The following is a 26,317-nucleotide window of genomic DNA, read 5'->3' on the forward strand; positions in this document are numbered from 1 at the left end:
AATGTTTGAATACTGAAATAAAAAGCCATCGTTTAAAAGGTTATTTCACCATCAAAATGTAGCCTGTTATATGTATCATTAACGTTTTATATAAAACTGCTGTGCAGTGTAAATGGGACCTTAATACAGTTTAAAGCGAAGTTGTCTGTAAGGATGATGGGCATGGCATGTCTATTGTTGTGGCTCGCGTTGTGAATATTAGAAAATAACTGTCGGGTGAAGGCTTTATGGTCGTGCGGAATTGTCTGCTGCTGTCATGGCTCAGCAGGCAACACCCTATTCAGCTAGGCTATGTTCGGTGTTTGTATGTACAAATTCGTTTTGGCGAATGCTAGAGCGTAATAGAGATATTTTAAATAACAAGTATAGTTCAGTCCAGAAGTTGCTGTGCATAGAAACATTCATTTTCATAAGGCCCCATTTGCGGTTTGGTTTTAAAACGCATAGGTTTTGCTACGGTTACGCCATCCGTCCTCGAGAGTTTTGGATTTTGTGTAACCATGTTTGTGGAAAACACTTGAGGGTGGAGACATACCCCTTCCCCCGTCTCATAACCAAAAGCTTGTCTTTCAGGTGTTAATGGGCATCGAGACCGAAGTCATGTCGCATTTCCACTGTCGGCCTATAGCTCGCAGCGCGTAACGCAAACCCAGCCCCCAGAACGTCCCCCGACTGTTGGCATCGTGCATCCGTTAATAACTCGGTAGAAAATGTATTTTATAACATCCTCATTTAGACACAGTCAAACATTCAGCCCAAATGCACTGGAGAGACCTGAAACGTGTTCCCAAAAATGCTGTTTGCACGATTTGATTATTATCATCATATCCAAATACTTTATAAATTCTAAACCTTCTCTGGTGTTTATTGTTTTTAGAAAATATCTAAAATCTTTTAAAAGAAAATATCTTGTAAAATAAAAGTTTGATTTGGCTTTAACGGTTTTATTTATGTATAGGCCTACCTAAACTGTTATAGCTTGCTTTTGCTTGTTTTATATTGGTTTATTTATTTAATGCGATTTTATTATATCCGATAATGTAATTCTTTAAATTATATTTCAATGTGGCTTAGGCTTATCAAGATATCTTTCCCAGACTCGGGGCAAATTCCTTTCACTCCGTCCCGAAGCCCCAGCTGGCCCTCCTGCCATCCACTGCGTAAAACATATGCTGGATAAGTTGACGGTTCATTCCGCTGTGGCGATCACAGACTAATAAAGGGACTAAACCGAAAAGAAAATGAATGAAGAATGAATGAATAAATTAATAATAATAAAATAAAAATAAGGTAATAATAAACACAAATGCCGCGTAAGCGGCCTTTTTTTTAGAGATGGTACATTTGAATTGCCTCTTCCCACTTCCCCCACCTCGAAATTGAAAGTTGCAAAGAGAACTCAATAGCAAAGATCATAGCCCATTAACACATCAACACATAGTCCATTTACACATCAACACAGTGCAAGTTTAGCGGAAGAATGTCAAATCAGAATCACGCAGATGAAGCACACCAGCTACTACTATGAAACTATTAAAATTGTTTTGTCATAAATTTGCTTATTTGCAGCAGCTTTTTTTCGCGCAACAGAAAAGCGGCGTTGGGAAGCCGTCAATGAATAAAAACAGGGTCAATAGTGAAAATCGGCTTTTCATTGTATCCCTATTACCTATATCAATGCATTGAAGGCCTTTTATGGTGTCATCTCGATAGAATAGCCTAAGTTATAAATAATTTAAAGAACAAAGTTATAAAAACTCACATTACATAAATAAACAATTAAAAATATGTTTAGGTTGTCTATTTAATTGCCCTCGTGATGATGGTGTGCTTTATCATTATGTGCGTTTTACTTATAACTAACCTGATTTAAATGATGGATCTGCGACAGAGAAACTAGGGGTTTTGGGGGACATGCATCACTATATCCTTTTTTTCCCCAAACTGTGCATAGTTCAGCTGCAAGTTACTGTACGTCTTTTTTTGGAAAAGCACCCCATGTCCGCTAGTGCCGCGCGCCTCTTTCTCTGGGCAAAAATGAGTTGATTTTTAAAATAATAAATATATAGATTAATTAAATTTTCAGCAAAAGAGACATTTATTTCATATTTCACTATGCATTTCATCTGATCTTTATAGCTTAATTAAACACATATTGTCAAAACCCACACATAGGCCTATTGTATGAAAATGAAAAGGGCATTTTTTGTTATTTACACTACTATTTGTTATTTGTTGCCTAGGCTATTTTCACATTTGAGGTGCTTTATTGGCATGACAAGTAACTGTACATTCGTTTTGCCAAAGCAGTGCGCGTCTCACAAACAAGACAGTGCAAAAAGGGCAGTAGTGCAAACAAATATGAAAATAACATATAGGCTAATAAAAAAATGATTAATAAAAATAAAAATAGAATAAAAAATAAAAATATAATAATAAAAATAAAAATAGATTTTTGATAACATTAAACAGGATAAAGGTAATAATAGTAGCCTATTATCAAAAGTAAGTCCACATAAAGAGTTCCAGTATTTATGTGTTGGAGACAGGAGCGGGTATTGTTGGGTGAACACACAGCAGCACACACACTCCCCCAGTAAGATGGGTTCTGTTCGACAGGGACTCAAAGTTGTTTTGTATGTGTTGGATTATCGGGTAGAATTTCTCCCGGATCTCGGAGTATTTAGTGCACTCGGGATATGCAGCTCCGTCTCAATCAGCTGCTGAGGGCACAGCCGCTTCTCCACCGGCAGCCATGTTTTTTTTTTGTGCGGGCCCGTCTTTACGGCTAGCTGATGTCCGCTGCCCGCTTCTAACATGTTAGAAAATACTGCAAATCAAGCTGTCGGTATCTCCCCGCGGTTGAAATTGTTCGTTATTCCGAAAAAAAGAAGAAGAAATATCAGCGCGCAGTAGTTGCTTTCTAGATTATTTAGGCCTATATTCAGCTGTTTTAATCTTGCAATTCTGATAATTAGAGATAATGTCTGTTCAACTTGTCTGTCATTTATTTCTCATTTGCTACTTATTTTATTAATTTGTTGATGTTAATATACTACATAGTCTTGTATATGCATATCTAAAATCCTTTGGCATTCAAATTTGCTTTGAACTTGAAAGAGAGAAAGAATCGGATTTTACCTGTCAGAGCACATTGCATATGCTTTTTTTGAAATAACATTTATTTAACAAATATTTTAGCACATCGAAAGTAATTAAATTACCTGTCTTTTGATTAAAACCTTTATGCAAAAAGATCAGAAAAAAAGGCAATATGCGACACATGACATGCATCGCTCTCATGCCACGTTTTGAGGATAAATTCGCTTTTAGGTGCTGCTTTGAATAAAATAAAACTATTAAAAAGCACATTAAAGAATACTCATAAAATAAAACCTTGATAGAGGAGTATCTTATGAAAAAACACCAATTGACGGGCTCTGCTTTCGGTTTTAAAAGAATCAAGCAGCTTTAAAAATATAATTTGCTGAAGAGAAATGACAGGGAAAAAAAGATTGAACATATCGGGACTGTCAAAAGAACATTCCTCTTTGATATATTCTTTCGACTCCGACACATCAGCTAAGATTATGAACGACGGAGTGTCCTCCACTGCTTCAGTGGCGTGTCCCGCTGGTTATAAACGAGGAGGCGGAGAGAATGCGCTGCTTAGTTTCGGCTCGATATATTTAAATAAAAACTAACAACGAGCTGCTTATAACGCTCAAAAAGTTAAACTCAAATGCACAACCCTTGTTGGTTGCACCTGCAGGATGCACAATGAACCTAACGCGCCATAATTTTAATTCTATATTCGTGAAGAATGAGCCAACCGCATATGCTTAGTCAGTCCTGTTGGTCGGGACTCTGCTTTATAACTTATTAGTTTATTACAATAATCACACTTAGCTTTGCCATTGTTCTTCACATATAGCCACTCAACACATCTTGTGGTCCATCTTTAATGTTTAGATTATTGAAGGTGCTATTGACGTTTTGAGAAAAAAATTAATAGTACTGAAACTAAATTATTAAAAATAAACTTGCGGGACAAGGCAAGCACATATCTTAGCCGTTTGTTCACACTCTGCCTGTATTAACATAAATGCTGTATTTTAATATAGCTTATTTTGATTAATTAGCTTTAACTGACAGCCTTTTCTTCTTTTTCCGCGGTTATGCGGCATTATATTTCACACGCATATGCAAGGTGACTGAATATGAAAATAAAATACAAAACATACTGAGCCATTAAGTAAAAAAACAAAACAAAACAACAGTTATACTTTAAAGCAGAACATTGACGTTTTGAAACAAAAAAACGGAACTGAAACTAAATTATTAAAAATAAACCTGCCAGACTTAATTTATGTAATATTTTCATTATTCATTTATTTTCATTATTCGTTTATTATTATGTACTATAATTGAAACATAAAATGAGATCGTAAATATAATCAACAACGAAAATGTAAATAAAAACGTAAATTAAAAATATAAATGAACATGTCTAGTCTTAGTTCTATCAAAATAGCAAACACTACATCTCTCTATATTTAGACTAAAAGACTGCTTTATTTATTTATTTATTTATTTATTTAAGACTAATTATTTGTACTGAATGTTTGTGCTTTCATTTTAGTTGTCTTTCATTTCTTCAATTCTATTTTCCAAAACGAATCCTCTTTGCACTTAATAAGTTTACAATAAACCAGGTAAAAAAAAAATTAAATGTAAGTTGAGGTGATCGCAAGTTCACAACTGTGAGGTGATGTGCTCTATCGGCAGGATAATCTATATTATTTTGCTGTTTTTCATATGCGCACGTTTAAGATTTGAGATTATAACATTGCCATGATAGTCAAAGAAATCAAAACATTATTTTCACCCCAACGCAATTTAATCGGGCACTGAAGGCTAATAACTTAATTCTTATATTAGCTTTTTGACTTCTCACCATGTATCTTTTCTACAGCATAGTATAGTGTAAGAGCATGTCTATTACCAGAAAAACTAAATTAAAATTATATTTTAATTGAACACATCACATCACATACAGTAAGCTACGCCTACAGAACAGTCTGTTTAGCATTGTGAAAAGGCAAAGCTGAATATCTGTGGTTAAAGTGCCACCCAGCGGTCAAATGCTGCTGGCGCATCAAGCACCGCCGTCGCCGCGGCATGAATGGCGGTACAAGGAACACATTGAAGTAGTAACATCTGTACCTATAATTGAGCATATCAAGTATCAGTCTGATATGATTGTGAATACTTCTCACTTTAATGAAAGCTGATTGTGTTTCATTTATTATCTCGCCTCTACCTTTTTTGAGTCTATTGGCAAATACATGAGAGAGCAATTTAAAATCATTGGACAAAAGAGTTATGGGTCTCCAATTGTCTAAAAATAATTGGTCTTTGCTTGGCTTTGGAACTAAATGATTAAACCCTGCTTCATAGAAGTCGATAGTTCTCTTTCTCTATACATTCCTTAAGTGCTTCAAAAACTAAAAATCCCATCTCTGGCCAAAAATGTTTATAAATCTCAACTGTGATTTCGTCTGTTCCTGGGGATTTTCCATTGAACATTTGAGAAATAGCAACATCAAGTTCAGAGATAACAATGTCAGATTCCATCATTTCACAAAAGCTGTCATCAATAATAGAAACTTTATCTTTTGAAAAGGAAAAGAAAAAGTCACAATCACTCTCATTAAATTTTGATTCATATAATAATATGAATAGATGTGATCATCAATCAAAGTTTTCTCTTCACTTACATTGTTATTTATGCTAAGTTTATTAATAGTTTTAGAAGATTGTCTATGCTTTACTAAATAAAAAAATATATATATATATGAAGATTTTTTCTCCCCCTCCTCTATCCATTTCACTCTAGATTGTAAAGGTCCTTTAGCTTTTTCTGTTTAATAGTAATCTAACTCTGATGGCAAAATACGAAGTTCATTTTGTTCTATATCTCCAAGAAAATCTTTATCACCAAGGTCATTTAATCTAGATAAAACTGTTAACTGTCTTTTTTTCCTAAGAGAGGAAAACAATAGCTCATTACAGCAGAGCCATTTTTAACCTGATTCATTTTTAATTTGAGAAGAGCATGTGGCAAAAGAAAAAGAAAACCAAACAGCAAATAGGGAGAAAAGCATTAGCCAAATGCTTATTTAAAAAGCTGTTTAAAATGTGTTTTGTGATTTATTAATACAATTTTTTACTGTTTGATTAATCAGCCTTTAAAACATGGATTAAATAATAATACAGTAATAAAAGTGTCTATTTATATATTTAAAATGTATTTGTAATGCATTGTTTTATTGATAATTAAATGACATTTAAAAACATTTAAATTGTGATTTATTTATGTACATTTTTATGCTGGGTGGCGCAGTAGGTAGTGCTGTCCCCTCACAGCAAGAAGGTCGCTGGTTCGAGCCTCGGTTCAGTTGGCGTTTCTGTGTGGAGTTTGCATGTTCTCCCTGCATTCATGTGGGTTTCCTCCGGGTGCTCCGGTTTCCCCCACAGTCTAAAGACATGCGGTACAGGTGAATTGGATAGGCTAAATTGTCCATAGTGTATGAGTGTGTGTGTGTAAATGTGTGTGTGGGTGTTTACCAGAGACTGGTTGCAGCTGGAAGGGCATCCGCTGCGTAAAAAGCGGTTCATTCCGCTGTGGCAACCCCAGATTAATAAAGGGACTAAGCCGACAAGAAAATGAAGACATTTTTGTACTTCAATAATTAAATTGATCATTTGAGTCTTGGATTTTCTAACTAGCACTCTTGTACGGTGGCCGGGAAGTGCAAAAACAACATTATAAAGTTTGAAACACTTTTACAAAGCTCGAGACAAAATTAGATTTTGAAAAACACTTTTACTTATCATCAGACACAATTACACAGGGAAAACAATTTTACAAAGAACGAAACAAATGTACATTTTAGAAAACAAATTAACAAGACGCAAAACACTTTTACAAATCCCAAAACATATTTACAATTAGATTCCCTACGGAAAGGGAATGTACCACACCCCGGAAGTGACATAGAATGTACCACACACTGGTAGTGAACCGGAATGTAACACACACACTGTAAAATATCAATAATATCCAGCTCGTGTGTGACTTTGTAGACAAGTTACCACAAGTCTACAACTATAAAAATCATGGTTTGACTAACTGTGATAAAACATATTAGGGCTATTCTGAGAAAATATCAGCGTAAGAGTGCATAGAAACATGTAAATGCAAGTACATGGAAACACTTGTTGACTGATAAGATAACAAAACCAAGTTTAACTCGTACAGTGGAGTAGCTCGGTTGGATAAATCGGTTGATACTCATGTAGAACCTTGTGACTTGGGTTTGAATCCCGTTGATGACATGTCATTTATATTTATTTCTTTAGATTAATTTTGGTTTATGCTGTTCTGCCACACAAATATTGAATCAACAATGTTTACACTGACACCAAGTAATAAGAATCTTTATTTGGTATGGCATGTTGCTGTGAAAAAGTGACGAATCTGTCAATCTGCAAACGTGGATAGTTTGCACATCTGAAAGGGGGCCTCAGTTAACACGGACACCAGTTAAACCATAACACAGGCTTCCATCAGTTTACTGTTCAGAGTCCTCAAGCAGAGGTTTACACCATGTAGACTTGACATCATGTTCACGATTACAGCGTACGAGTGGATCTCATAAAAATATTGAACACATTGATGCAGCATGTCTGGTGTTTCCGTCTGTTCCGCGTCCTTTATAAACTCTAAACACCGACCACTTGCAAAGCAAAACCGTGTTAAGCTGCTCATGTGTTTGCCACAAAACGGGCAAAACAACCCTCGACCGCTGTCCATGTTCGGTCACCATAAACTTTGTTTACGCCATGTACTCCACAGCGCGAATTTACCGTGCTCACCAGCAACAACAACAACTTTACCCCGCGTCACTACCGGTGTGTGGTACATTCTACGTCACTTCCGGGGTGTGGTACATTCCCTCTCCGTAGGGAATCTGTAATTGTAAATTTGTTTCGGGATTTGTAAAAGTGTTTTGCGCCTTGTTAATTTGTTTTCTAAAATGTAAATTTGTTTCGTCCTTGGTAAAATTGTTTTCCCTATGTAATTGTGTCTGATGATAGGTAAACATGTTTTTCAAAATGTAAATTTGTCTCGAGCTTTGTAAAAGTGTTTCAAACTTTATGTTGTTTTGCACTTCCCGGCCACCGTACTCTTGGGCCTCCATAATCATGACACTGAAGACTAATCATGCGTACAATTCAGGCTTAAACGTGAATAAATTATATTTTAAAGAACATTTAATAAAAGAACAGTGATTTAAAAATCCAATAACGTTTTAGTGAGCACAATAAGCTCATTATAAAATATTCCAAACTTTTAAAGGGGCTGTATATTATAATATTTACAACTATTTGTTGTACAACCTTTGTTGAACCCACCTGTTTCTGATGTTTACTGGGGAGCGATTCTGAATGTCTGGCAACTGTGCAGAGCTAAAAAAAAGATCACTGTATTAAGTAGTTTGAGGGGACATGTGGTATATTGTCCAGTGGCTCCCAGTGCTTCAGCATCTCTGTACATGTTTCCAGTGGAGCTGGTGGTACTGCTGATGCTGGTTGTGGCCAAAATCAAAGTCGGAGCTATAGTAAAAGCTCAGTTGCATCTGAGGTAACAGGTGGATATTCTATTGATGGAGAAGGGGGAAGGAGTGGCTTTGGTGCTGGTCATCTCATCAAAATTAAATGGAAACTTGTTAAAATAGATTATAATCACATTTGATTTTTTAACTTGAAATGACAATCTTTTTGTTAATTAAAATTATTCAACCCATTCTTTAAACAGGGTTTTGCTTGTCACCCTAAAGAGTTTAAAACAATAATTAATATTATCCCTAAAAACATCACAGTATTGATCAGAGGTTTTCTTTCACACTATTCTGTAATGTTCTCTCTTCCATCTTTATTTTTAGAGATCCAAAATGTAATAATAAGTTTTAAATGAATATTCTTATTCAAAGGCTTCATCATAATCAGCTCAGACCTCGTTTATTTTTAAAGATTTTAATTCACAGGAATTAGAAAAATAAGACAAGTTACATTTCTTTTTCAATTCTCCCCAAAATTAAAGAACTTTAGTTTAAATGATTGATGATGTGTATCCATCAAAAGAATTCATATTGAAAACACTGAGCATGTTTTTTATAAGTGAAGTTTAATAAACTAATTTCGAGAGGAGCACGTGATATGATTGTGCACCGCTGGCCACTCATCCGTAATCAGTAATAATCCAATTAGAATGATCCTAGCTTAGTATAAATGGATCACTTTCTCCCCATTGCACTATCTTCATTTTGGAAGAATCCCCCCTTCCACCCCATCTCCTCCTTTTTCTCTCCTTCTAAAGGGGGAGCGATCGAGACCTACCTGATCTCGGTTCTCCTGATATGCTTCTAGACCGGGCGGGAGCCCTGGGCTCAAATATCTCCGAGCTCAGGGTTCTCTCCCGGGACAGCATGCCAAACCTGCTATAAGTGCCAAGCATATCTAAGTGGAAACTCTTGAATTGCATATATTCATGTCTCATGTCAATATTCATGTAAACCCTTTTTGCAATAAACGAGTTAAATTTAATGTGACTAAAGAAAATTGTACACAGCATTAAGTAGTTAATAACCATTTATGCTTTGCAAAAAATTCTTCATTCATAAATATATAAATTTATAAATGTTGGTTTTTAAACCTTTTAAAGGGTGACAATGAGATTTATAGACCCATACTAGTTTTAAAAAAAACTATCCTTTTTCAGTTTTATTTTGCCCACCTAACATTGCTGTTAGTAATAGTAGTCACACACACACATATGTGTGTGTGTGTATATATATATATATATATATATATATATATATATATATATATATATATATATATATATATATATATATATATACATGTGTGTGTGTGACTACTATTACTAACAGCAATGCTAGGTGGGAAACCCAGTATCAGATTACTGAAGCACTTCAGCTATCAGTTCATTCAAATTATATATATATATATATATATATATATATATATATATATATATATATATATATATATATATATATATATATATATATATAGAATTTGAATAAACAGATAGCTGAAGTGCTTCAGTAATCTGTTGAGTACTGGAATTAGCATGTAAGCTAACAAATCACTCATATTCTCATTCACAATAGCAACACTGGGCTTCCCATACACAGATTTATTTGTAGTAATGTGGGAGTTTTCACATGAACATCTCTTCAAAGGTAACCAGTTGTTTACAGAAAGTTTAATTGTCTTCATGAGGAAAACTTTTTTATTTTCTAAAATCAGTCCATCAAAATAAATGTGTAGTGTTTTGAAACCAAAGTCTTCATTTGTTACCCACAACTCATCAAGATTTAATCAAGTCAAAATCTCATAATCTGACACAAATCTGATCTGTGGTAACTGGCAAATGGCATTGTGTAGTCTGAACAGGGCTTTATGGAGTCTGCATCAGTCTCTCACTGTCACTGCAAGTTTACACCGGCCGATTCACCAACAAGTTTTGTGACACTGCAGACAAAAGCCCAAAATTGGAGGCAAATCTGTTTGTTCAAGGGAGTAAAAATCAAACAATGTGAACGATCAAAAACACAATCTAAGAGTGTAGGACAGTTTTCTCTGAATCTCCCCAAACATTTTCTCCTCCCTAATCTTTCTAATTCTCTTTTCAGTGCCGACCATTTGATTGCAGTGTGCAATGTGCACAAATTTGGTTCTCAGTTCATAATAACTTGAAACACATATAGAGTTATTTTGCTTCATTGCAGCCCTGTAGAAACTCTCACAATCTGGTACATCTTCACCCCTCTTCAGTTATTGAGTTTAAATCTTCAGGTTCAAAGGGTTTCATTCCAGTAACTTGAGATGTATTCAAGAGTTTACACTTGTCCCGAGATGCTATCCCGGGAAAGCCTTAAGCTCCGCTGGACAAGGCCTCATATTTTCTCTCCATTGTGAAGCTTCATGTGATTGATGAGGCTTCTTTTATGTTTAAAGACCTTTCCACACTCACTGCATCGAAAACGCTCTCCTAAGTGAGTCTTCATGTGTTGCTTAATGGAGTCTTTGCATGCGAGACTCTTTCCACAATGATCACATGTGGTTCCAGTGTGACCATTCATGTGGTTCATGAGGCTAGCTTTGGTTGTGAAGCTCTTTCCACACTGAACACATGCAAACGGCTTCTGTCCGGTGTGACTTATCATGTGGTGTTTGAGTGAGCCTGTATGTGGGAAACTTTTACCACACTCTGTGCATGTGTAAGGTTTCTCTCCAGTGTGAATCCTCATGTGGATGGTAAGGTTTTGTTTTTGAGAAAAACCTTTCCTACACTGTGTGCAAATAAAGCTTCTCTCTCCAGTGTGTGTTCTCATGTGGGTTTCAAGATTGCCATTTTGCTTACAACTCTTTCCACACTGAGGGCAAGAGTAGAGCCTCTCCCCAGTGTGAATTCTTCTGTGCACTGCCAAGTTTCCTGTAGAATAGAAGCTTTTTCCACACTGTTGGCATGTGTACGGCCTCTCTCCAGTGTGAATTCTCATGTGCACTGTTAAGTTTCCTGTATTATAGAAGCTTTTTCCACACTGTTTGCAGGTGTAAGGTTTCTTTCTAGTGTGAACATCAAGGTTTGGCTTTTGACAGAAACTCTTTTTACTCTGTTTACAGCTGTAATTACACCTAGACTTGGATTTCCGAGATCTTCCACGTGATAAAGTCTTTTTAGTGAGTGTGGGTTTTTCATCAGTCGTTATTTCTTGTTGTGACTGTAGCCTTAATCCAGCGCCTTAGACCGCTCGGCCACACTACCTTACAAAGCTGCTTTCGCTGAGCAGTTTTTGCACCAACTTGTTTCAAGTAGCGCAACAGCTCTGGGAAATCAGTTCAATTTAGCCATGCCTAGCTGGAGCTCCTCCACAAAGAAAGACAGCTCCTTAATACCAGCTTAGGACGCACTCCCACCTTCCTGTCAACCACAGTTCTGTCTCTATTTGAGCACACCTCAAGGCATTTGAAGTCTTCTCCTTACGGCAGCCAGCTGCGATGCATTTAAGCACCTGATTACAAGGTAACTGTTATTTCACAAAAGAGTGAAAGTTACTGATTCCATCACAGCAGACCCCAAGTTGTTGTTGTTAATATATTCAAATCCAGTTATAGAGTATTACTACTCTAATTGTGAATCTTTACTGTTCCTGTTTCAATAGGGTGCTCTTGCTAAAAGGAGCAATGGCAGAAAGAGACTTCCAGTGCAGACTTTAAGATGCTGCAATCTAATCGTGGGAAAGACACTTGCTCCTGAGCAGATTCGATCTTGGGGATGTGTTGCTGTCACACCAACTAGTCTGCCGTGAGTTTCAAAGAACACATTATACTGACTAGTTGACGACTTAAATTTACTCTCTCACTTCCAGCGTTCACTGCGAACGTGCACACACTCAAGCAGTTTGGCCATGTTTAAAGGGTCACGAAACACCAAAACACATTTTTTGAGCTGTTGACAGTCGTATATGTGTCCCACACTGCTAAAAACACTATTAGGACACTTATATTTCACTAAAAAGTGTAAATTGGTTGTTTTTGCGTTATTTCAAGCAAATTCGTACTTCCGGTTTGAAACGAATTTTTTAAGCTGCGTCACGGTCATGACATAATAGCCTGTATTCCAGCGTGCAGACTGGGCGTCTGTGCCAGAGTGAGTCTTATTACGTCTTACAGTGTGATGCATTAATGCATGAGTAAGGCTTGGTTCAAACCAATCAGCGCGCTCTATTGTGCAACTTCATTAATATTCATTACTGTCAGAGTGTAGACGACAAAGACGCCACGTTGTGTTGGCAAAACAAGCGTGAAGTGTTGCTTTTATAGTTTGCTGCAGTTAAGTTTCGTTTTTATTTTCTCTCTGTGAGAGCGCAGACTCGTGTGGATTAAGTGTACGCGACGCGCGACAACAATAACTTACGTGTCTAAGGAGGATTATTGTTTACCTGAGAGCTGTTCTGATCTGCTAACGCTGAGATCCGGTGTAGCAGTCGATTCTGTTCCCTTCTGGAATTCCAGTTCCCCCTCCACGAAGCGTATCCGCTAACAGCGTATGCGGACACAGCCGGATTTGCGGGCACCGGATTCGCTTGTAACGTTAGTCTCCTCTAAATAAAGACGCGGCTCTTGTTGCTGGTGATTGTCCTGTCTCTACAGATTTGGTAAGTGAGCGACCAGTGCTCTTTGTTTATTCAGTTCGTATTTTATTCGTATCAAACAAACTATTGCACCGAGTGTAAACAAGTTTGCACTAACAGTTACAACCAAACTATAAACTTGTGTTGGATTGTGTGACCGGAATAACACACGCGGCTTTCTGATGCTACCTGCCGTGTGCATCCAAGTTTCCGGGAAATGCTGAGTTTTTTTTTTCTCTCATTCGCCGTGCGGTATCAAACATTGCATGACAAATACACGCTTAGAGCAGTTCCTCGAATCAAATATCTCGTTTGTCGCAAGGGACATGAATGAATTCCCTGAATGAAAGAGCCAAACTGCAGTTAAAGTCCACCATTTAATAATTTGGCAAATAATTCGACTACAGATGTCCATGTAAACACAGTCACATTGTCCGCTGTGGGTGTGTGTTTTGACTCTGAAATTCAGCGCGCCCAAATAGATACTCCCATACCAAGCCAAGTTTCTTCCTCTGACACTCCCCCCCTAAACAGAGCTAGACACGCCCACTTTTCTGACTTTTTCCAAAGTAGAGGTGTGAAAACACCCTGCTGAAAAGAGGGGGTTTCATGGCCCTTTAAAACCACATCTGGCAGCGGTGGGATTCAAACCCACGCCCCCGAAGAGACTGGAGTCTAAATCCAGCGCCTTAGACCCCTCAGCCACGCTACCTTAGATGAATTCATGCAGTGGTCCGTTTTCTGCCCAATTTTACGGAAGCAGAACAGCAGAGAGGACGCAGAGCTTCCTAGTGAAGCCCTTCAACTTTGTCCAAGGAGTCTACATTTGGATGTGAGCGGAAGCATGCAGTATCTCTCCGCAAGTCTTTTTGCTCAAGCAGAGAGGTCATTCTCAAGCATCCTAAAAGGACTGCCTGGCAGCGATGGGATTCGAACCCACGCCCCCTAAAAGACTGGAGCCTTAATCCAGCGCCTTAGACCGCTCGGCCACGCTAACTTACAAAGCTGCTTTCCCTGAGCAGTTTCGACACCAACTTGTTTCAAGTAGCGCAACAGCTCTGGGAAATCAGTTCAATTTAGCCATGCCTAGCTGGAGCTCCTCCACAAAGAAAGAGACCTCCCTAATACCAGCTTAGGAAGCACTCCCACCTTCCTGTTAACCACAGTTCTGTCTCTATTTGAGCACACCTCAAGGCATTTGAAGTCTTCTCCTTACGGCAGCCAGCTGCGATGCATTTAAGCACCTGATTACAAGGTAACTGTTATTTCACAAAAGAGTGAAAGTTACTGATTCCATCACAGCAGACCCCACATTGTTGTTGTTATTATATTCAAATCCAGTTATAGAGTATTACTACTCTAATTGTGAATCTTTACTGTTCCTGTTTCAATAGGGTGCTCTTGCTAAAAGGAGCAATGGCAGAGAGAGACTTCCAGTGCAGACTTTAAGATGCTGCAATCTAATCGTGGGAAAGACACTTGCTCCTGAGCAGATTCGAGCTTGGGGATGTGTTGCTGTCACACCAACGAGTCTGCCGTGAGTTTCAAAGAACACATTATACTGACGACTTAAATTTACTCTCTCACTTCCAGCGTTCACTGCTAACGCGCACACACTCAAGCAGTTTGGCTGTGTTTAAAACCACATCTGGCAGCGGTGGGATTCGAACCCACGCCCCCGAAGAGACTGGAGCCTAAATCCAGCGCCTTAGACCCCTCAGCCACGCTACCCTAGATGAATTCATGCAGTGGTCTGTTTTCTGCCCAATTTTACGGAAGCAGAACAGCAGAGAGGACGCAGAGCTTCCTAGTGAAGCCCTTCAACTTTGTCCAAGGAGTCTACATTTGGATGTGAGCGGAAGCATGCAGTATCTCTTCGCAAGTCTGTTTGCTCAAGCAGAGAGGTCATTCTCAAGCATCCTAAAAGGACTGCCTGGCAGCGGTGGGATTCGAACCCACGCCCCCGAAGAGACTGGAGCCTTAATCCAGCGCCTTAGACCGCTCGGCCACGCTACCTTTCCCTGAGCAGTTTCGACACCAACTTGTTTCAAGTAGCGCAACAGCTCTGGGAAATCAGTTCAATTTAGCCATGCCTAGCTGGAGCTCCTCCACAAAGAAAGAGACCTCCTTAATACCAGATTAGGAAGCACTCCCACCTTCCTGTCAACCACAGTTCTGTCTCTATTTGAGCACACCTCAAGGAATTTGAAGTCTTCTCCTTACGGCAGCCAGCTGCGATGCATTTAAGCACCTGATTACAAGGTAACTGTTGTTTCACAAAAGAGTGAAAGTTACTGATTCCATCACACCAGACCCCACGTTGTTGTTGTTATTATATTCAAATCCAGTTATAGAGTATTACTACTCTAATTGTGAATCTTTACTGTTCCTGTTTCAATAGGGTGCTCTTGCTAAAAGGAGCAATGGCAGAGAGAGACTTCCAGTGCAGACTTTAAGATGCTGCAATCTGGATTTGAACCCACGCCCCCGAAGAGACTGGAGCCTAAATCCAGCGCCTTAGACCCCTCGGCCACACTACCCTAGATGAATTCATGCAGTGGTCCGTTTTCTGCCCAATTTTACGGAAGCAGAACAGCAGAGAGGACGCAGAGCTTCCTAGTGAAGCCCTTCAACTTTGGCCAAGGAGTCTACATTTGGATGCGAGCGGAAGCATGCAGCATCTCTTCGCAAGTCTGTTTGCTCAAGCAGAGAGGTCATTCTCAAGCATCCTAAAAAGACTGCCTGGCAGCAGTGGGATTCGAACCCACGCCCCCGAAGAGACTGGAGCCTTAATCCAGCGCCTTAGACCGCTCGGCCACGCTACCTTTCCCTGAGCAGTTTCGACACCAACTTGTTTCAAGTAGCGCAACAGCTCTGGGAAATCAGTTCAATTTAGCCATGCCTAGCTGGAGCTCCTCCACAAAGAAAGAGACCTCCTTAATACCAGATTAGGAAGCACTCCCACCTTCCTGTCAACCACAGTTCTGTCTCTATTTGAGCACACCTCAAGGCATTTGAAGTCTTCTCCTTACGGCAGCCAGCTGCGATGCATTTAAGCACCTGATTACAAGGTAACTGTTGTTTCACAAAAGAGTGAAAGTTACTGATTCCATCACACCAGACCCCACGTTGTTGTTGTTATTATATTCAAATCCAGTTATAGAGTATTACTACTCTAATTGTGAATCTTTACTGTTCCTGTTTCAATAGGGTGCTCTTGCTAAAAGGAGCAATGGCAGAGAGAGACTTCCAGTGCAGACTTTAAGATGCTGCAATCTAATCGTGGGAAAGACACAATGACTGTAAAAAATATGGACGACGCGACAGCCCTTTTTCCCATTGAACGCCTTGAGGGCAAAACGCCTGCTTGACGGGCACAAACTGTCGCAAAAGACTGCTGAAATTGGAGCCAGACATGCGCAGAAGGATTGTCTGATGGAGCCAGAGGAGGAGCCGCGAAAATGAGCAGAGTCGAGCTTCCAATCAAACGCTTTATGTAAAATCAACTACGCCCCCCGAACTTCTCAGCATGCGTTTGCTGTCATATCAACACAAATGGACGTAATAACGTTAACAAATATGAGGGTTTTATATATTCAATCGCGCCAGCTCCAGGCCGCAGCGCATAACTTACTCGCGGCGTCGCGGGCTGATTCCAGCTCGCATGCGGCAGCGCCTGCTCGCTCGGCCGCCGCATCTGGCTCGATTGACTCGGACTGGAATCGGGCAGTGAGTCCAGGCATCCGGAGTAGGTCCAGCAGAGGTAACATTAGTCAGTCTGAGCTCTAAGAGATAAGTCTCCGGCAGGCGAGAATCTAGCCGGAACTGTGTTTTGCTATCTGGGTGGCTAGGCGTGTATCAGCAAACTAATAAAGCCCGAAAAAAGCCCTGAACTTAGCGAATAAACAGTGTTCCACCAGGATCATGTATGTCAGAAACTATAGTTTACTGCTGAACTCATTTTGTCATGGTAAAATAACACAGAAATCGAATAATAACACTTCAGTCTACTTCAGTCTCCTGCCGAAGCTCAGACGCCGCGCTTTGAGAAACTGTCAATCACAGCTGTCAATCACGATGACACGCCCAGCATTAAATTACTGCTAAAAACAAACTGTTTACAAAAATGAAGATCTGCACCTATTTCAGCACAATAACCAGTGCCTTAATCCACCAGAACTATCTTTTGGGACATTTTATTGCAAGTGTAATATTTTTTTTTATTTGGGCTCAAGTCTCCTTCATTAACACGGAGGAGGCGGGCTTTATGACTTGTACTGCAGCCAGCCCCCAGGGGGCGATCTAACGGCCGAAACCTTCACTCAAACGTAGGCTTGCGGCACACTTGGAAAGACACTTGCTCCTGAGCAGATTCGAGCTTGGGGATGTGTTGCTGTCACACCAACGAGTCTGCCGTGAGTTTCAAAGAACACATTATACTGACGACTTAAATTTACTCTCTCACTTCCAGCGTTCACTGCGAACGCGCACACACTCAAGCAGTTTGGCCGTGTTTAAAACCACATCTGGCAGCGGTGGGATTCGAACCCACGCCCCCGAAGAGACTGGAGCCTAAATCCAGCGCCTTAGACCCCTCGGCCACGCTACCCTAGATGAATTCATGCAGTGGTCCGTTTTCTGCCCAATTTTACGGAAGCAGAACAGCAGAGAGGACGCAGAGCTTCCTAGTGAAGCCCTTCAACTTTGGCCAAGGAGTCTACATTTGGATGTGAGCGGAAGCATGCAGTATCTCTTCGCAAGTCTGTTTGCTCAAGCAGAGAGGTCATTCTCAAGCATCCTAAAAGGACTGCCTGGCAGCGGTGGGTTTCGAACCCACGCCCCTGAAGAGACTGAAGCCTTAATCCAGCGCCTTAGACCGCTCGGCGACGCTACCTTTCAAAGCTGCTTTCCCTGAGCAGTTTCGACACCAACTTGTTTCAAGTAGCGCAACAGCTCTGGGAAATCAGTTCAATTTAGCCATGCCTAGCTGGAGCTCCTCCACAAAGAAAGAGACCTCCTTAATACCAGCTTAGGAAGCACTCCCACCTTCCTGTCAACCACAGTTCTGTCTCTATTTGAGCACACCTCAAGGCATTTGAAGTCTTCTCCTTACGGCAGCCAGCTGCGATGCATTTAAGCACCTGATTACAAGGTAACTGTTGTTTCACAAAAGAGTGAAAGTTACTGATTCCATCACAGCAGACCCCTCGTTGTTGTTGTTATTATATTCAAATCCAGTTATAGAGTATTACTACTCTAATTGTGAATCTTTACTGTTCCTGTTTCAATAGGGTGCTCTTGCTAAAACGAGCAATGGCAGAGAGAGACTTCCAGTGCAGACTTTAAGATGCTGCAATCTAATCGTGGGAAAGACACTTGCTCCTGAGCAGATTCGAGCTTGGGGATGTGTTGCTGTCACACCAACGAGTCTGCCGTGAGTTTCAAAGAACACATTATACTGACTAGTTGACGACTTAAATTTACTCTCTCACTTCCAGCGTTCACTGCGAACGCGCACACACTAAAGCAGTTTGGCCGTGTTTAAAACCACATCTGGCAGCGGTGGGATTCGAACCCACGCCCCCGAAGAGACTGGAGCCTAAATCCAGCGCCTTAGACCCCTCGGCCACACTACCTTTCAAAGCTGCTTTCCCTGAGCAGTTTCGACACCAACTTGTTTCAAGTAGCGCAACAGCTCTGGGAAATCAGTTCAATTTAGCCATGCCTAGCTGGAGCTCCTCCACAAAGAAAGAGACCTCCTTAATACCAGATTAGGAAGCACTCCCACCTTCCTGTCAACCACAGTTCTGTCTCTATTTGAGCACACCTCAAGGCATTTGAAGTCTTCTCCTTACGGCAGCCAGCTGCGATGCATTTAAGCACCTGATTACAAGGTAACTGTTGTTTCACAAAAGAGTGAAAGTTACTGATTCCATCACAGCAGACCCCACATTGTTTTTGTTATTATATTCAAATCCAGTTATAGAGTATTACTACTCTAATTGTGAATCTTTACTGTTCCTGTTTCAATAGGGTGCTCTTGCTAAAACGAGCAATGGCAGAGAGAGACTTCCAGTGCAGACTTTAAGATGTTGCAATCTTATCGTGGGAAAGACATTTGCTCCTGAGCAGATTCAAGCTTTTTTTTTTTTTTTCTTTATTAAAAAATACATCATCAACAATCATGACATTTATACATACAAATATTTAAAAGATAAAATATTTAAAAATCTCCAGGTAAGAAAACTTCAAAACCAGTCCAAGTTTGTACAATATATGGATTATTTTTTGTAATACATTTTTCAAAAATGTCCATCTTTTCATACATTTTGCAATAGTCATATATAACCATTATTTCCTCAGTCACAATCTGTTTGTACAACAAAACCAATGGAATTTCTTTTTTCTTTTGTTTCATAATATTTCTTCTTTTCCATATTGTAAATCTTGCAAGAGTCAACATATAATTAAGAGCAAACTTATTTTTTGTTTTCCCATTAAAACCAAATAAAAACAGTGTATCCCATTCTTCTAAAATAATGTTTTCATCATACATAAAATTACACACCATTGTTTTCAGCATCTTCATAAAATCACTCAACTTTTTACAATTTAAAGATAGGTGTAACACGCCTTCCTTTTTTTCCAAACACACTTTACACAAATCATCTTGTGATACCCCAATCTTTTTAAAGATAATCTCTGTCATTATGCAGTTGTGTCTTAACATAAAATCAAAGTTTTCCAATGCTGGACTTTTTAAAATTGATCTTACATTTTTCCATATACTTGAAGTATCAAAGTTATCAAATAACTTTTCCCAAAATTCTCTTGATTTAGGTTTTTTAAACACAGTATTACACAAACATGTATAAAACATCTTGATAGGACAATCATTGATACTAATTTTATCTTCATCCATTTTTAAAAAAACTTTTATTTTTCTATTTTCAGTTTCTTTTTTATTCTCATCGATAGTTTTGATCCAGTGATCTGGTAATGCTAATTTTAACTTCTTGTATTGATCTTCAATTTTTTCTTTATCATCTACATCTTCTATTTCCTCCAGTGTATCTATTATTGCTTGAGTCGGTAAAAACCCAGGTTTTATTTCATATAAAATGTCTTTTACTTGTCTAAAACCCACTGCATACCAGTTCTCATAAAACATTTGCTTTTTGCTTTTATTGTTCTGATTTAAAAATAAGGGTTGCTGTAAATAAAGTTTTCTCCCTTCAATCTCAGTTTGTATATTATTATAAAAGCATTTCCATGTTCTCAACAACTCTTTATAAAACTCAGGAATATTTTCTATCATGCGGTCTTTAAATGCCATCCATAAGAAATCATCTCCTATTTGTCCACATTTATTAATAAAATAACTCATTATGCTTTTCCATGGAATATTGTCTTCATTTAAAAACTTTTTTAATGTTTTAATTCTCATGCTTTTCATTCTTATCCATGGATCTATAAGTCCTAGTCCTCCCTCATCCACCTTTCCAATGATAGTGTTATATGCAATTTTAGATGGTTTATCATCCCATAAAAACTTTAAAATCATAGTTTTTATTTTCTTATACACCCACGTAGGTAGACTAACAACACTTAAAACATACCACATCTTAGATAGAAAAAGAGAATTTAATACCAGTATTTTTCCTTTTAAAAACAATACTCTCTGCTTCCAAAAACATAATCTTTTTTCCATTTTATTTATAGGTTCATCCCAAATTATTTCTCTAGTTTTAATTTCATCATATCCCAGTGTAATGCCTAAGATCTTTATGTAATTTTTTTGTTCTTTATATTCCCAATTTCCTTGTGGAACGTCTACTTTACCCATCTTCATATATTCAGTTTTTTCTTTATTTACTTTTGCTCCCGATCCTCGACAATATTTATCAAATATTTCCATAGCTTTTCCAACACTTTTAAAATCTTTTAAAAATAGAGTGGTATCATCAGCATACTGGAAAATTTTCTGCTCTGTTCTATTGATTTCTATTTTAAACCCTTTAATTTCCTTTTCTCCATTTATAGCTAAGCCTAATGGTTCAGCAACTAATGTGTATAATAATGCTGATAAAGGACACCCTTGTCTTATAGATCTAGAAATCTCAATGTAGTCGGTTAAAAATCCATTTATTTTAAAACAACTAAAAATATCTGTATAAAAACATTTTATCCACTTAATAAAATTCTCACCAAAGCCAAATTTCTGGATTATGTCAAATAAATAGCTATGCTCAACTCTATCAAAAGCCTTTTCTAAATCTATGCTGAATAAAAATCCTTCATCTTTTTTTTTTTTTTTTATGTACCAGATTAAATCTCTGATGCTTGTTACTGTGTCTGCTATATCTCTTCCTATAACACCATAAGCCTGGTTAGTAGTAATAACAGTGGGAACTATCTTTTTAAGCCTGTTTGCTAAAATCTTTGCTAATATTTTATAATCTGTATTAAGCATACTTAAAGGTCTATAATTTTGCAAATCATCTTTATCACCTTTATTTTTATAAATTATTTTAATCATTCCTTTCTTCATACTCTCACTCAACTGTCCTTTTTTAAAAATAGCAATAAAAAGATCTTTTAAAATTGGAATTAAAACATCTTTAAAAGTCTTATAAAATTCGGATGACAAACCATCTAAACCAGGGCTTTTCCCATTACTTAATTGTGTTATAGCTTCGTTTATCTCATCTTCAGTTATATCACTATCACACAGTTTTTTATCCTCTTCACTTACTTTAACCTTTATTTGATTCAATAAAAAATCCTTATCTTCTTCATGAACTCCTTTTGCTTTAAACAAAGTTCCATAGAAATCTTTAACTGTTCTTAAAATACTTTCTTTATCTTTGACAGTTTTCTCTTTTGTTGAGACATTCTTTATCAAATCTGCTTTTTGTCGTGTTTTTTCTAGATCATAAAAGAACTTTGTACTTCTTTCTCCTTCCACTGTATTTTTTATCTTACTTCTTATTCTAGCTCCCATGCATTTTTCCTCTTCTAGTTTTTTCAGTTTCTCTTCTAATATCACTATTCTCCTAATATCCATATTTCCTTCTGTTATCTTTTCCATTTCATTCTCCCATTCTTTGTTTAATTGTCTTTCTTTAGCTCTTTTGGCTTTCTGCATTTTCTTTGAACATTCTATTGAAAATCTTTTGGCCTCTAATTTTACATTGTCCCACCACACACTTATTTCTTCCTCATATAACTCATCATTCACACTATTAATAATCATGTTTTCCATTTCAATTTTATAAAAATCATTCTTTAAAAGCTCTGTATGAAACACCCATACACCTGGTCCTCTTTCAACTCCACTGAAATCCATCATTACATACAGAAAATCATGGTCACTACAGCTAAAAATCTTGTAAAAAATATTTGAAATAAAAGATTCTAAATTTTTTGTACATAAAACATAGTCTAATCTACTTTGTTTTAAAACTGTATTCACCCACTGCCTTCTTGAGTATTCTCTTTTGGCTCTATTTCTCTCTCTCCATACATCTACATATTTATGTTTTTCAATCATGTGTTTCAGTTCTCTTCTTCCAACATCTGCTCTATACACCATATGATCATCTACATCTATTCTTTCTAAAACAGTATTAAAATCTCCTAAAACAATAACATTATTCCATCCACTCATTAAAACACTTAGATCTTTAAAAAAAGTAACTCTTTCCAAGTCTTCATTTGGAGCATGTATGTTACATATTGTGATTTCTTCATCCTTATTCATAATTTTAATAGTTAAAATCCTTCCATAATTATCTTTAAATAAAACATCAAATGTATATCCTATTCCCCTTCTAATTAGTATTGCCATGCCTTTTTTCTTATTTGGGTCATTATTATACAATATTTCCCCATCCCAACATTTTTTTAAATCATTAACAATGTTTTTATTCCATCCAGTCTCTTGTGTACATATAACATCACATTTTTTTTTTGTTAAAGCAATTACATTTTCAAACTTCACTTTGGATGACAGCCCTCTTACATTAATTGAAACCAAACATAAGTTGTTCATTAGAAATATAAAAGAAAACAAGCCATCCAACCAAAAGAAAATCCAAATTAAACAAATCATCAATCATTAGTATTTTTTATGATCTAAAATCTTAGATCAGTTCTGTCAGTTTTTAGTTTTGCTTTTGCTTCCTTTCGTAATTTCTGTTTCTTAAGCACTTGCTGAATATTCAATTGTACAGTTTTTATGATAGTGTTATATGCAATTTTAGATGGTTTATCATCCCATAAAAACTTTAAAATCATAGTTTTTATTTTCTTATACACCCACGTAGGTAGACTAACAACACTTAAAACATACCACATCTTAGATAGAAAAAGAGAATTTAATACCAGTACTTTTCCTTTTAAAAACAATACTCTCTGTTTCCAAAAACATAATCTTTTTTCCATTTTATTTATAAGTTAATCCCAAATTATTTCTCTAGTTTTAATTTCATCATATCCCAGTGTAATGCCTAAGATCTTTATGTAATTTTTTTGTTCTTTATATTCCCAATTTCCTTGTGGAACGTCTACTTTTCCCATTTTCATATATTCAGTTTTTTTCTTTATTTACTTTTGCTCCCGATCCTCGACAATATTTATCAAATATTTCCATAGCTTTTCCAACACTTTTAAAATCTTTTAAAAATAGAGTGGTATCATCAGCATACTGAAAAATCTTCTGTTCTGTTCTATTGATTTCTATTTTAAACCCTTTAATTTCCTTTTCTCCATTTATAGCTAAGCCTAATGGTTCAGCAACTAATGTGTATAATAACGCTGATAAAGGACATCCTTGTCTTATAGATCTAGAAATCTCAATGTAGTCGGTTAAAAATCCATTCATTTTAAAACAACTAAAAATATCTGTATAAAAACATTTTATCCACTTAATAAAATTCTCACCAAAGCCAAATTTTTGTATTATGTCAAATAAATAGCTATGCTCAACTCTATCAAAAGCCTTTTCTAGATCTATGCTGAATAAAAATCCTTCATCTTTTTTTTTCTTTTATGTACCAGATTAAATCTCTGATGCTTGTTACTGTGTCTGCTATATCTCTTCCTATAACACCATAAGCCTGGTTAGTAGTGATAAGAGTGGGAACTACCTTTTTAAGCCTGTTTGCTAAAATCTTTGCTAATATTTTATAATTTGTATTAAGCATACTTAAAGGTCTATAATTTTGCAAATCATCTTTATCACCTTTATTTTTATAAATTATTTTAATCATTCCTTTCATACTCTCACTCAACTGTCCTTTTTTAAAAATAGCAATAAAAAGATCTTTTAAAATTGGAATTAAAACATCTTTAAAAGTCTTATAAAATTCAGATGTCAAACCATCTAAACCAGGGCTTTTCCCATTACTTAATTGTGTTATAGCTTCATTGATCTCCTCTTCAGTTATATCACCATCACACAGTTTTTTATCCTCTTCGCTTACTTTAACCTTTATTTGATTTAATAAAAAATCCTTATCTTCTTCAAGAACTCCTTTTGCTTTAAACAAAGTTCCACAGAAATCTTTAACGGTTCTTAAAATACGTTCTTTATCTTTGACAGTTTTCCCTTTTGTTGAGACATTCTTTATCAAATCTGCTTTTTGTCGTGTTTTTTCTAGATCATAAAAGAACTTTGTACTTCTTTCTCCTTCCACTGTATTTTTTATCTTACTTCTTATTCTAGCTCCCATACATTTTTCCTCTTCTAGTTTTTTCAGTTTCTCTTCTAATATCACTATTCTCCTAATATCCATATTTCCTTCTGTTATCTTTTCCATTTCATTCTCCCATTCTTTGTTTAATTGTCTTTCTTTAGCTCTTTTGGCTTTCTGCATTTTCTTTGAACATTCTATTGAAAATCTTTTGGCCTCTAATTTTACATTGTCCCACCACACACTTATTTCTTCCTCATATAACTCGTCATTTACACTATTAATAATAATGTTTTCCATTTCAATTTTATAAAAATCATTCTTTAAAAGCTCTGTATTAAACACCCATACACCTGGTCCTCTTTCAACTCCACTGAAATCCATCATTACATACAGAAAATCATTGTCACTACAGCTAAAAATCTTGTAAAAAATATTTGAAATAAAAGATTCTAAATTCCTTGTACATAAAACATAGTCTAATCTGCTTTGTTTTAAAACTGTATTCACCCACTGCCTTCTTGAGTATTCTCTTTTGGCTCTATTTCTCTCTCTCCATACATCTACATATTTATGTTTTTCAATCATGTGTTTCAGTTCTCTTCTTACAACATCTGCTCTATACACCATATGATCATCTACATCTATTCTTTCTAAAACAGTATTAAAATCTCCTAAAACAATAACATTATTCCATCCACTCATTAAAACACTTAGATCTTTAAAAAAAGTAACTCTTTCCAAGTCTTCATTTGGAGCATGTATATTACATATTGTTATTTCTTCATCCTTATTCATAATTTTAATAGTTAAAATCCTTCCATAATTATCTTTAAATAAAACATCAAATGTATATCCTATTCCCCTTCTAATTAATATTGCCATGCCTTTTTTCTTATTTGGGTCATTATTATACAATATTTCCCCATCCCAACATTTTTTAAAATCATTAACAATGTTTTCATTCCATCCAGTCTCTTGTATACATATAACATCACATTTTTCTGTTAAAGCAATTACATTTTCAAACTTCACTTTGGATGACAGCCCTCTTACATTAATTGAAACCAAACATAAGTTGTTCATTAGAAATATAAAAGAAAACAAGCCATCCAAACAAAAGAAAATCCAAATGAAACAAATCATCAATCATTTGTAGTCTTTTTTATGATCTAAAATCTTAGATCATTTCTGTCAGTTTTTAGTTTTGCTTTTGCTTCCTTTCGTAATTTCTGTTTCTTAAGCACTTGCTGAATATTTAATTGTACAGTTTTTCTGCGTCTTCTGTTTATGCTGTCTATTGTTCTGTCTTTAGTCCCAATATTTATT

The 26,317-nt window shown here is 36.8% G+C and overlaps 3 protein-coding genes and 6 non-coding genes across 11 annotated transcripts in view; 1 reads left to right on the forward strand and 8 right to left on the reverse strand.

Annotated features, from left to right (window-relative positions):
* Window positions 1–26,317, forward strand: part of LOC141381695 (uncharacterized) — a 287,837-nt gene that overhangs the window by 225,823 nt on the left and 35,697 nt on the right. The gene's annotated exons all lie outside the window — the stretch shown is intronic.
* LOC137490940 (uncharacterized) overlaps window positions 1–26,317 on the reverse strand; it is a 627,578-nt gene that overhangs the window by 29,974 nt on the left and 571,287 nt on the right. The window lies entirely within an intron of this gene.
* LOC137491424 (uncharacterized) lies at window positions 10,530–11,755 on the reverse strand. Its single transcript, XM_087249577.2, has one exon. The coding sequence runs from the start codon at window positions 11,655–11,657 to the stop codon at window positions 11,052–11,054; it is 606 nt and encodes a 201-aa protein (XP_087105703.1). The 5' UTR covers window positions 11,658–11,755; the 3' UTR covers window positions 10,530–11,051.
* On the reverse strand, window positions 13,923–14,004 carry trnal-uag (transfer RNA leucine (anticodon UAG)). The gene has a single exon. It is a non-coding gene; the product is annotated as a tRNA-Leu (tRNA).
* On the reverse strand, window positions 14,942–15,023 carry trnal-uag (transfer RNA leucine (anticodon UAG)). The gene has a single exon. It is a non-coding gene; the product is annotated as a tRNA-Leu (tRNA).
* trnal-aag (transfer RNA leucine (anticodon AAG)) lies at window positions 15,227–15,308 on the reverse strand. Its single transcript has one exon. It is a non-coding gene; the product is annotated as a tRNA-Leu (tRNA).
* trnal-aag (transfer RNA leucine (anticodon AAG)) lies at window positions 16,036–16,117 on the reverse strand. Its single transcript has one exon. It is a non-coding gene; the product is annotated as a tRNA-Leu (tRNA).
* On the reverse strand, window positions 17,820–17,901 carry trnal-uag (transfer RNA leucine (anticodon UAG)). The gene has a single exon. It is a non-coding gene; the product is annotated as a tRNA-Leu (tRNA).
* trnal-uag (transfer RNA leucine (anticodon UAG)) lies at window positions 18,847–18,928 on the reverse strand. The gene has a single exon. It is a non-coding gene; the product is annotated as a tRNA-Leu (tRNA).

The sequence above is a fragment of the Danio rerio genome, chromosome 4 (assembly GCF_052040795.2).
Source record: "Danio rerio strain M-AB ecotype USA chromosome 4, GRCz13ab, whole genome shotgun sequence".
Classification (NCBI taxonomy): domain Eukaryota; kingdom Metazoa; phylum Chordata; class Actinopteri; order Cypriniformes; family Danionidae; genus Danio; species Danio rerio.

Excerpts from the sequence above, each read along its gene's own strand:
- LOC137491424 (XM_087249577.2), bottom strand. The coding sequence starts at position 11,657 with ATGAGAATTCACACTGGAGAGAGGCCGTACACATGCCAACAGTGTGGA.